The 12329-nt window shown below is 37.6% G+C and overlaps 1 protein-coding gene across 2 annotated transcripts in view; it reads left to right on the top strand.

Annotated features, from left to right (window-relative positions):
• Positions 1–12329, top strand: part of LOC150080680 (high mobility group protein B3-like) — a 194236-nt gene that overhangs the window by 50814 nt on the left and 131093 nt on the right. For both annotated transcript variants that reach the window (XM_090380959.1, XM_090380960.1), the window contains exon 2: positions 970–1376. In XM_090380959.1, coding sequence (XP_090237085.1) covers positions 970–1376 — 407 coding nt within the window. The remainder of the gene's footprint in view (positions 1–969; positions 1377–12329) is intronic.

Here is a 12329-nt window from a genome sequence, read left to right as displayed (position 1 = left end):
GTGAACATAGGTTGTCCCACCTTGTGTGAGCTGATAGGTGGAAAGAAATAGGATATTACCAACTGGTGGTGTTTCCAAACCATCCTTCATATAGGCCTCTGGGATATGTGCCCAGTCAAGATATAGCCCATGTTTATGATCACTCATCACCAACAGCAACAGTGCCTGAAGTTTACATCTGAATGGTGTTATTAGCCATTAACAACTGGGAAAAGGTTGCCTTTTCCTATGAATCACAATCCTTGTTATGCCCTGTGGACAGAAGATGGTATGGTGACAAACTGCACAAAGAAATCACTCTGGTGTCCTGGTCCAACAGAAACAGGCACGTGGTAGCAGTGTTTTGGTATGGGGTATGTTTTCCTGGGTATATCTTGGAATCCTCTTATCCCTAGACCACATTCTGAATGCTAAAAACTTCACATCCATTGTGGCTGATCAGGCATGTTTCTTCATGGTGACTGTCTCCCCGGATGACACTGGTGTATTCCAACAGGATAATGGTCCATGCCACATCGCAGGTAATGTTTGAGAGTGATTTGCCAAGCAGAAACGTGACTTCCTTTTGCTACCATGGCCATCAAATTTGCCAGATATGAATCCACTAGAACAGTGGTCTCAAACTGGCGGCCCGTGGGCTGCACCCCCCCCCCCCCCAAAGCAATTTTACACGTCCCACAAATACATTTCAATTATGCATTTGTTGTAAATACGGTGCTTATATTCACTCTCATTTTGTAAAAAAAAAAAAAAAATTCCGGCCCGTCAGCTGCTTTCAGATCGTGCATTCGGCCCACATGCAATTTGAGTTTGAGACCACTGCACTAGAACATCTCTGGTACATGGTACAACATGCCTTGCCGTGTGGCAGCAGTACTGGTGGAAAGAGGTGGTGACGGTGTTTTGGCTGGATGGTGTATGTATCTTCTGCTCCGATAATTTACTACTTTTTTTCCTCTCCTCCCTCAGATGGCTTACCCCTTGGACATCGGAATCTTTCACTATCATCAGAATATGAATATCATCATGCAATGGCACAACATGCAGCTGTTGTATCAGCGGCCAACAATTCCTCGTTACATCCTGCTATGGCACAGTTGCCTATGCTACCTACTGGATTAAATTTGTCAGTTGGTTCTTCAAATCAGGGTATTCCAGGAAGTATGCCACAATCATCAGTTGCCAATAGCAACACAGTTCATCATATGCAACACAATCCCTCTGGAAATACAGGGGGTGGAGGGAAATCGAAATCAAAGAAACCAAAGGTTAACAAAGATGGTGTACCTGCACCAAAGCGTGCCACAACTGCCTACATTAATTTCACTCAGTGGTATAGAGAAGAAATGAAGAAAACTGGAAGGCAGATTCCAAAGGTGCGTATTATTGGTAGTCTTTCTGAAAAATATCAGTGATAATAGTATACTCAATACAATTTCTATTGAACAGAATTTATTTGCATTTTAATACACTAAAATATATCTTAAAACTGTATATACAGCACTCTCTCGATTTACCGGGATCGGTTTAACTGGGACACTTCAAGGCTCCAAATAAAAAAAAATCAACCAGAAATAAAATTCTAGTAATAACTAGAATAGGTATAAACTGTTTTTACCTGTGTCATAAATAAGCGACAAGCAGGATGTTATAAAGTCGTCATTGAGAGAGTATTATCTTGCAACCCCCACTGCCTTAACACCCAATGCTTAAAAAAAAAAAAAAAAGAGAGAGAGAGAGAGAGAGAGAACAAATGTTTAGTTTGTTTTAGTGCATTGTTCTGTTCCGTCGCACCACAAAGAGAATTTTTTTTTGAAATCGCGAAAATGATAGGTAAACACAAACGAGTTGCACTTTCAATTAAACAAAAATTTGAAATTATTCAAAGTTTGAAAATGATGCATTCTTCAAATCTCTAATGAACCATTGTTGGTGACCAAACCATATGCGACATCAAAAAATAAAAGGAAGCTGTTAGATTTAAAATCGGCATCAAAAAAAATAAAGGGGAAGTATCGTATTGGACATGCGAGTAGTTGCATGGTAAGTTTTTTTATCTATCGCCGTGTTTTTTACATAGGTTGCTGAACATTTTTGTACATACTGTACTGTAGTAAGTCCCTGTCTTACGTAACTTCGAACTTACGTTAATTTTTCTTTTTTTTAGGATTGTAAAATTTAAAACAGAATAATAATAATAATAAGCAATCAATAAAGACGATCACAGCATGCACAAATTGTAGTTTTGGTATATCACGGATATAGGAGCAATATTTTATCAGTCATTCCCTAGTTACATAAAACTCGACTTACGTAAAAAGTCCTGGAACGTGTGTCAGAGGACTTGCTCTATTTTTGGATTAACTGGGAAATCAATTATCCAGGATTTTTATTTTACCATCTATCCCGGAAAATCTAGTCTGCTGTACTTGAGAATAAGCAGCAAATCTTAATTTTAATACTGACTGATTTTTCTCTCTCTCTCTCTCTCACCCACACAAAGATGTGGGAATGAATACAGCTTTCTGAAACTATGAAGAAAACAATTATTTGTATTGCATGCAAGGGTAGTATAATATTTCTATTATACTATCCCATATAGATACTGAGTTCTCGGTTAGTTAACCAGTGTCTCATGTCACTAAGTGTAAATAGAAAGATATGACTGCAGAGATGAACAGGTAGGTGCAGTTTGCTGTCAGGCAGCAAAAGAAAATAAGTTCTTCATGGGAAAATAACCATTACATACTCATTTATGTAATATACATAAATGAGTATGTAATGTTACTAACCTTGGTTAGTAACTCAGAGCTACAAGCTTTCAAAGTGCATGTGTAAATTGTATTGAAAAAATTTATGTATGCAGTAAAAATTTTCTGTTTAGATTGTGATCTCAAATCATGATTAATAGCTTTGTTTTAATAACGTTTAACTTGCTCATTTTGAAAATATTCTATTACCTTTTGTAAAATGGAATTGAAAATTTGTTTTCGTATACAGTCCTTATTAATTACAAAGGCATCTTAAATGTATGGTAACTGATTTTTTTCTGGAATTTTTGGTATTTTCCTAGGGCAAAACACTGCAGCCTATATATTTACCTTGAATAAAAGAAACAACAGACAAATTTTGTTGCTACTTGCATGTGTCTAAAAAATTTGTAAATTTTATATTAAAGTATTATTTTGAGATGCTAATATTTTCAGTTTGTTTTTTTGAGAGCTGCAGTTCAAGTGTTTCACTTGAATCACAGCTCTCAGAGAAATAATGCTGCTATATCTCGTGTAGTACTTCCCATTGTCATATCTGTTTTTGAACTTTTTTTTTGTATGGTATGAACACTGGTCAGGGTTCACAATTTTGTTGTACTGTAGTCAATACCAATATAACAGTTAATATTAGGGCATCATTTCTTTGAGGCAGTGTTTAAGTACAGCATCGCAGCATGCTTACCTGTGATGTATACCTTACTCTGATACCACAGCCAACTTTCTTCTACCAAGTTTTGAATTGCTGTTACAATAGGAAACAGGAAATCTAAGGTAATACAAAGAGATTAAATTCATACTTGCCAGCAGTTAATTTATAGCAGAGGGATTAACTCCATAGGATAGTGTCAAGTTTTTTCTTCCTGGATCCGGGATTCTTGTGTAGTGGAAGCCTAGGATGACCTTTGATCCCATGCTCTGAACATCAGGGTTAGTGTTGCAGGCTGGCAAGGGATTATGAAATCCCTAATTACTGTCTGTAATGCCTATTGCTATTTAATGACAGGGTCACGATTAACAGATTATTTTAACGATGTTTCAAAGAATAGCTCTGAGTGGAAATAATAGAATTAATATCTAAGAAGACTAAGCTGATGACTCAGAGGCATCCTGAGATGACTCAGAATAGAATTAATATCTAACAAGACTAAGCTGATGACTCAGAGGCGTCCACACCATTAATCAACCGATGAATGTTAAGATAATCTGTGAGGTGTGTTTTTCATAAATTTTATTGTGATCTAATATAAACATTAATTTTTATGATCTAATTGAAATATCTGCAGGCTGTAGTTTGTGGACCTCTGGCATAGATGACCACTTGCCTTGGCCATTTATTTTGAAGGGTTGTTCATGAGAAAAAGATCGAGAGTGTTGGGTGTGTGGTTAGGATTTTTTAGTGTTCTTGTAGGTAAAAGAACAATGTGTGCAATTGTTCATTAGTCATTAAAATCACTAGGGAAAATTGCCTCAGCATTAGAAAAGTTAGACTGGAGAGTGTCAAATTTAAAAGAAAGGAAGTCAAAGAGTTCCAGGTGATTAGTGGAGTTGGGAAATCGATAGAGGCAATAGAAGAACTTGGCAGAATGGAGTGAAGGTATTTTAGGCTATAGGAGATTCTAAATTGATAATAAGTCTCTGACAGCGAATATCAAAGTAGACATATGAAAAACCATCTTTGAAGCAAAAGGAATTGTAGAGTGAATAATTAGGACAACTGAAATGACCTACAATTGAGACAACCAATAATTCGGATTCTATTGGGGAAAAGTAAGTGGGCTTGGCAGACTAAGTTGAAATAGACATTGAGATTGGAACTGAAGGCACATGTATTTGTGAAATGAACAAAGTTTTGGGAAGTTTAGATCTAGTTCACAGATAAATTTTTCTATTAGTTTGACTATTTGCAATCTGCTCAGTAGTAAAGTAAAAATTGTGGAGGGGGGGGACACACAAGAAGTAATGAAATATTTTGATCTGTCATACACACAGAAAGAATATACCCAGCTCCTTGACATAACCTGGCCTCAACAGTGCCCCTGCATACATAGTACTCGGAACCCCTTCAGTCGCTATGGCAAGAGAAACATGAGTAGATGCAGCAAGATTATACACTAGCTAATCTGGAGAAGTACCAGTAGATTCAGTCCTATGGACTAGCTAGCAGGCAGATCTGCAAACCCTAGTTTGAGCTGTACCTTTGAAATGTAAGGAAGATTGGATCTTGCCATAATACCCATCATAACGTCAAAAGACATCAATCATGCTTCATGACAGAAGAGATGGGGATTGCCCAGGCTTTGCTCTGGTCACTAAACGATTACACTTCAAGCCTTAAGCAAAGTGGTGGAATTGCACCAGTTTAAAATATCATCTACCTCCTAGTTACTGCCTGATAACACAGAGGGGTGGCATTCCTCTGTTTTCTGGTGGTTACCTCCCATATACTGTGTGCAGCATTTCAGGACTTGTGCGCAGGGATTATATTCAAGCAGAGGATTCAATCGTTGCATAATGACAGGACTTCACTGAAATTTGGGCTGCTTGACTTACAAGTTTGCCTGAATATCACTTCCATCAGCAATTTAGGTTTCCTGGTAGCAAGCCCTGGCTTCTCATACCTGAGAGAAAATTTGCAAGCAAGACCCAATCTTTGTCCCAAAACACTGTTGGCATGACCTTAAGGACAGGAGGCTGTCTTTTGAACTTCTTGTGCAGTGACTAACTATATTTCCAAATGTAAAATTGGAAATATTGCTGATAGGAAAAGGGGAGGAACTATTATTTGTTCTTAATTATGCCTAAAACCAATGAGAAATATTAATATGAGGATGAGTATAAAAATAATGCCTCCTAATTTTTTGCTTCCAAAAATAGATCATTTTGCATATCACTGAGTGGTCACTAGAGATCTCTAGGTTCACCATGCTGAGTGGCGATGTGATTGGTCTCATGATTGCAGCACAAAGATAGTTCAAAATTTTGGCCATTACAGATGTGTGTATCAAGCAAAGAGTAGTGATTGAATTTCTTACCAAGGAAGAAGAAATGCTTATCGAAATCCATACATGTCTCAAAAATGTTTACAATACTATAGATGTGAATACGTTGGGTAAGACAATTTTAAGAGTGTAGAAAGTGACATTGTTGACAAGCTCCAAAGCAGCTGGTCAGTGACAACTTGCTGATCGAAGAGGACCAGTCAAAAGTCACTGCACAAGAAGTTCAAAAGACAGCCTCCTGTCCTTAAGGTCATGCCAACAGTGTTTTGGGACAAAGATTGGGTCTTGCTTGTGGCCTTCTTGGAATGTGGCACCACAATTGACTCATTTCAATATGTGGAAATGTTGAAAAATTTGAAAGCCTGCATCCGTAGAGTTCGACTGGACAAAAATCTCAATGAGGTTCTTCTCCATGACGACACATGACCCCCACGCCAATCCGTACAGTGGATGCCATTGCGAAACAGTGATGCGCTGTTCTTCCTCACTCTCCCCCCCCCCTCATAGCCTGAATCTTGCACCTTCCGACTATCACCTCTTTGGCCCCTCTGAAGGATGCACTCCATGGAACCCATTTTGCTGACTATGACTAGTTCAAGTACAGTGTTTGCAAAGCCCTCCAGAGCAAGAGTAAGGACTTTTACAGGTTTGGAATATAACATCTGACTCAGAGATGGCAGAAGTGCAATGATGGTGACTTTGTGGAAAAACAATGCGTTTATTAATGATTGAGGATGATGTAGAAGGCATAGTTACAGGAATTAAATTTTCTGGGGGGGGGGAAATAGGAGGCATTACTTTCGTACCACTCCTTGTATTCAAATTGTACACCTAAAACATTGATGTTATGATAGTGAAAATGGAAGTTTTATTAATAATGTCAATTTGATTTTAATGTGCCATCTCTATGTTTTGCTGTAGCCATTAATGAGAAATGTTTTTAAGCCAATCACAGAATTGGCTGAGAAATATATTTTGCTATCTCATTAATGACTAGGGGAAAACATAAAGATGTTGTTACGTGTACCTTCCTAATTTTGCTTATCTTACACGAGAAGTGGCGGTACCTGATTATTCTTTTCTGTAGGTTTTACATACCTCTTTCCACTTTTATAGTGGTGAGTGAATTTTTGGCTTTTGTCCCTTTCACCATAGTTTTACTATTTTCTTATGAAAATATTTTTACCAAATATGACAACTTGAGAAGACATTTGCCAAGTTTTTCATGTAATATAAAATTTTGCAAAAGTTAACATGTTTGCTTTGCATAATATCTGTAGATATGATTTTTCAATTTCAGTTGGTGGGAAATGCAGTGTAATCTGACATTGGCAAACAAATAAGCATATGGACAGTGTGCACTGCATAGAAATAAATGTGTAGAATTTTATACTAAATATGATACTGTCATATATGCTGACTATTTATTCTCATTGTTTACCACAGAACATAATTTTCCTCTTAGTTGTGTTAACCATTTCAGGTGCATTGTTCAGAGACGTTTTCCGATAGTGAAATAGCAAAAACATAGTTGTGGAAGAACAAACACAGTAAGCATTTTTAGTGAAATTTGCGCAGTGGGGTTAAAAGGGAGGTATGGTGGCTCTGAAACATTTTTGATTGCTACAGAGCAGTGATTCTACCCTATATCCCATTGTGGTGTTCTTTCCTATTAAAAAAATAAATAAAGCAGCTTTCCCTCACAAACAGTATTGGAAGGTGACAGAATATTAGGTATCTTTTGAACACCCTAGAAGTGTGTGATAAAAATGTCTGGCAGTTAGTGTTGATAATACCCCTGTTGTGGAGCACTTGGTGGTAACGGAGCTGCCCTTGTTATCTCATTTATTTTGCTGTGGAAGTGGATGAATATTTGATGAAATATTTACTATTATCCAGAAAGAAGTAATAAAAGGAAAAACTTTTTTTATTGAAAAATTTTAATTTCCAAGCATTTTCATAAATATTGTCTTAATCCGTTGTGTTAGAGTAAAGCCAAAGATTTGTGTAATTAATGCCTTTCCAAACTGTTTTATGTGACTCGCATTTTTCTCTAAAACTAAGGAGTATTTTTCGTAGCCAAAAAATATTTGTAAAATTTTTATGCAATTTTCTAGTGACAACTGGTGACATGGCTTGAGCTTGCTCAATGCCGATGGGATTCTTCCTCATGCCCAGAATAATCACCTGAGAGGGCATAAATTCAAATTGAGGAAGGACGGATGTCGGATAGATGTGCGGAAATTTGCCTTTAGCCAGCGGGCAGTTGGTTTGTGGAATAGACTTCCATCACTTGTCGTTGAAGTTGATAGCCTAAACAAATTTAAGGCTCAGCTGGACAGGTATTTCGAACGAACGGAGGGGTGAAATGGGAGTAGTGGTTGTGCTTTTTTTTTTTTTTTTTTTCGGCTGATGCTGAATAAGCTTGCTTTCTTGCATCATATGCCTCTACTAATGCTAATGCTAACTGACAAACTGAGTTAAAATACGTTTATTGAAATAAATATATAATATATACATAAAATACTAAAACAGAGATAAAATGAAAGCATTAAAATACAATAAGATAAAACCGTTAATATACACAGTATCTTTCGAGACGAAGTGCCTCTTCATCAGCTTAGTCGGTGAATAGTGTACTCCAGTATATATTGTTGGTTCAACAGCAAAAGTCAGCTGAGCATGATCACACATCACGAGTCCGGTATCAGTGGAACAGAATTACGCACACGTGATGATCGTCAGCACTCATCTCACTGCAAAACAGTACATTCTATAATGGGATGCAAGTGCACTCTCCTAGTGCAATTCATGATACTATTACTGCTAGCTATGTGCAGTTCCTCAAGGTATGAGCGCTGGCAGTAATCACGTGAATGGTCTGTGATTTCAAATATCCCATCGGGATATTGAAGATTGTGCTGCTCAACCCAATAATGCTCAGGGACCTAGGAGTGTTCAAGATTGGCGGTCCAAAGAGCCACCTAATGTTCGGAAACCGATCTTTCAATCTTCTGCTGGACTCACCTACATAACCCCCCCCCCACACATACACACACACACACACACACACATACACACAATCCGGACACGTAATACGGTATACGGAACCACTCTGTAGGAGAGATGGAACAGGTGTTTTCAACTTAGATATAGACTGCAATTTCCTCCCCGGATGTTGCACACATCATATATGATGGGGACACAATATTGTAACAAGACATTTGGATACCCCCGGATAATAGGGGATGTAAGCGTTAGAAATAAATTCATTGATGTGAGGAGGGTTAGATTGCACAACAAATTCGTGGGCATGAAGTTCACATCTATCTAGAACCTGAGGTAGATAATTTCAATTTGAGGTCAGTCTTAATTTTGGAAATCTCCAATCGTCTATCACCAATCAAACTAGAGTGCATCCAAGCACGGGAGAATAAAGTGCAAGAAGTTCTATATGCGGGTCATCGTCATCAGCCATTTTCAATCCGCTGCAGGATGAAGGCCTCTCCAGCAACTTTCCAGTTCCTTCTGTTTTGACCACTGGCCATCCATTTACTACCCACAAACTCATGAATTTCATCTATCCATCTCCGCCTTTGTCTTCTAGGTTTTCTTCTAGCTCCTCTTGGGTACCATTCTGTTATTTTCTTAGTCCATCTGTCATCATGTCTTTGAGCTATGTGTCCTGCCCAAGACCATTTTAGTTCTTTAGTTTTGATAAGAATGTCCTTTACTTGAGTTTGCTGCCTAATCCATGTGTTTCTCTTATCTAACAGTCTGATTCCCAATATAATTTGTTCCATTCTTCGCTGTGTAGTTCTCAGCTTCTCTTCCATTTTTTTGGTGAGTGCCCAAGTTTCATGGTGAAGAGTATACATTGGTTCATTATTTTATGTTTCAGACAAACTGGGATATTGCTCTTCAGTATGTGACTATATTTCCTGAATGCTATCCATCCAAAACTTATTCTTCTCTTGACTTCCAGCCATTTATCATTATTTCAGCTAATAACTTGTCCCAGATAAGTATAAGGTAACATCATTCACAATATATCTTCTGTTAGTGAGGATGAAGTCAATTTCATTAGTTGTTAATCCATTTGGACTCTTCCATGTCCATTTCCTGTTCACCCTTTTCTTAAAGTGTTCATTACTGACAATCCTTGAGATTCTGCAAATTCCACGTCTTTTGCCTCTTTCATTTCTTTCACCAATTCCAAAATTTCCTATAGTTCCCCTTTTGTGCTGTTTTGTCTTTTTCCAACCTTAGCATTGAAGTCCCCCATAATAATAGTGTAGTGGGTTTTCTACTCATCTAGAAGTCTCTCAGTTTCGGTGTACATTTCTTCATGCGGGTGCAGACCCATAACTGGTAAATTTGACCTGTGCACATTGACTTTCTAATAACAGAAGCTACAAAATGCAAACCCATGTGTTGGACTAAAACGTCCAAAAAAGGAAGAGTATTATAAACCTCTAGCTCAATCGTAAACTGAATGACAAGTGACTGGGAATTGAGATATTGCAGCAGTCAACTCTGATCCCCATTCGACAGTGGCAAAGATATTGTCAATATAACGACACGAGAGTTTGATAGAAACGGGTAAGTTCAAGAAAATCTGACTCTCAAGTACAGTCTGTCCTCGTATAGCATGATAGTTGCGTTCCTAGAAACCCTCGTGCAATGCGAAATCGTGCAATATAAACAACAGGCCCTATGGGAAAAGTAGGGTTAGGTGCCGACCACCCAAGATTGAACACACATTTGGAACCAAGTAAAGTAAAGTGCAGCCATTATCAACCCACTGCAGGGTGGAAGCCTCCTCAACAATTCATGCTGAGGGAAATGGACCATAATCTGCCACGCTGGTCCAGTGCGGGTTGGCAGATCGACCGTATTCAGCAGTCAGGGGCTTGAACCCCGGTCTATTCAAAGAGCGTGTGCTACTGCACTCCCGCTCCTGCCCACTCGGCTACGGAGTGAACCAAAACATTACCAAACAATAAATAATCGGGTAATTTTAATCGTTATAAAATACGTTAAGTATTTTATAACGATTAAAATACGTAATAAAAATATTATAATAAAGTATTTTTAGTATTTTTTACGAATAAAATACGTATTTTATTCGTAAAAAATTTATTATATTAAATAAAATAGTCGTAATAAAATACTTACGTATTTTATAATACATAAGTATAAATTATAATACGTAAGTCGTAATAAAATATTGCTAATGCTTTTGCTTCTATCGTAAGCAAACTTGCTTTTTGTTTGATTTTCTATCCAAACAGATGAAGTCAATTTCATTAGTTGTTAATCCATTTGGACTCTTCCATGTCCATTTCCTGTTCACCCTTTTCTTAAAGTGTTCATTACTGACAATCCTTGAGATTCTGCAAATTCCACGTCTTTTGCCTCTTTCATTTCTTTCACCAATTCCAAAATTTCCTATAGTTCCCCTTTTGTGCTGTTTTGTCTTTTTCCAACCTTAGCATTGAAGTCCCCCATAATAATAGTGTAGTGGGTTTTCTACTCATCTAGAAGTCTCTCAGTTTCGGTGTACATTTCTTCATGCGGGTGCAGACCCATAACTGGTAAATTTGACCTGTGCACATTGACTTTCTAATAACAGAAGCTACAAAATGCAAACCCATGTGTTGGACTAAAACGTCCAAAAAAGGAAGAGTATTATAAACCTCTAGCTCAATCGTAAACTGAATGACAAGTGACTGGGAATTGAGATATTGCAGCAGTCAACTCTGATCCCCATTCGACAGTGGCAAAGATATTGTCAATATAACGACACGAGAGTTTGATAGAAACGGGTAAGTTCAAGAAAATCTGACTCTCAAGTACAGTCTGTCCTCGTATAGCATGATAGTTGCGTTCCTAGAAACCCTCGTGCAATGCGAAATCGTGCAATATAAACAACAGGCCCTATGGGAAAAGTAGGGTTAGGTGCCGACCACCCAAGATTGAACACACATTTGGAACCAAGTAAAGTAAAGTGCAGCCATTATCAACCCACTGCAGGGTGGAAGCCTCCTCAACAATTCATGCTGAGGGAAATGGACCATAATCTGCCACGCTGGTCCAGTGCGGGTTGGCAGATCGACCGTATTCAGCAGTCAGGGGCTTGAACCCCGGTCTATTCAAAGAGCGTGTGCTACTGCACTCCCGCTCCTGCCCACTCGGCTACGGAGTGAACCAAAACATTACCAAACAATAAATAATCGGGTAATTTTAATCGTTATAAAATACGTTAAGTATTTTATAACGATTAAAATACGTAATAAAAATATTATAATAAAGTATTTTTAGTATTTTTTACGAATAAAATACGTATTTTATTCGTAAAAAATTTATTATATTAAATAAAATAGTCGTAATAAAATACTTACGTATTTTATAATACATAAGTATAAATTATAATACGTAAGTCGTAATAAAATATTGCTAATGCTTTTGCTTCTATCGTAAGCAAACTTGCTTTTTGTTTGATTTTCTATCCAAACAGATGACAGCCGTTCCATCTCTTCCAATTCTTGTGTCTTAA

This window comes from Mastigoproctus giganteus, chromosome 9 (assembly GCF_048544385.1).
Source record: "Mastigoproctus giganteus isolate SK-2022 chromosome 9, ASM4854438v1, whole genome shotgun sequence".
Lineage (NCBI taxonomy): Eukaryota > Metazoa > Arthropoda > Arachnida > Uropygi > Thelyphonidae > Mastigoproctus > Mastigoproctus giganteus.
Note: the sequence above shows the minus strand (reverse complement) of the source record. Positions and strands in the feature narration are given on the sequence as shown.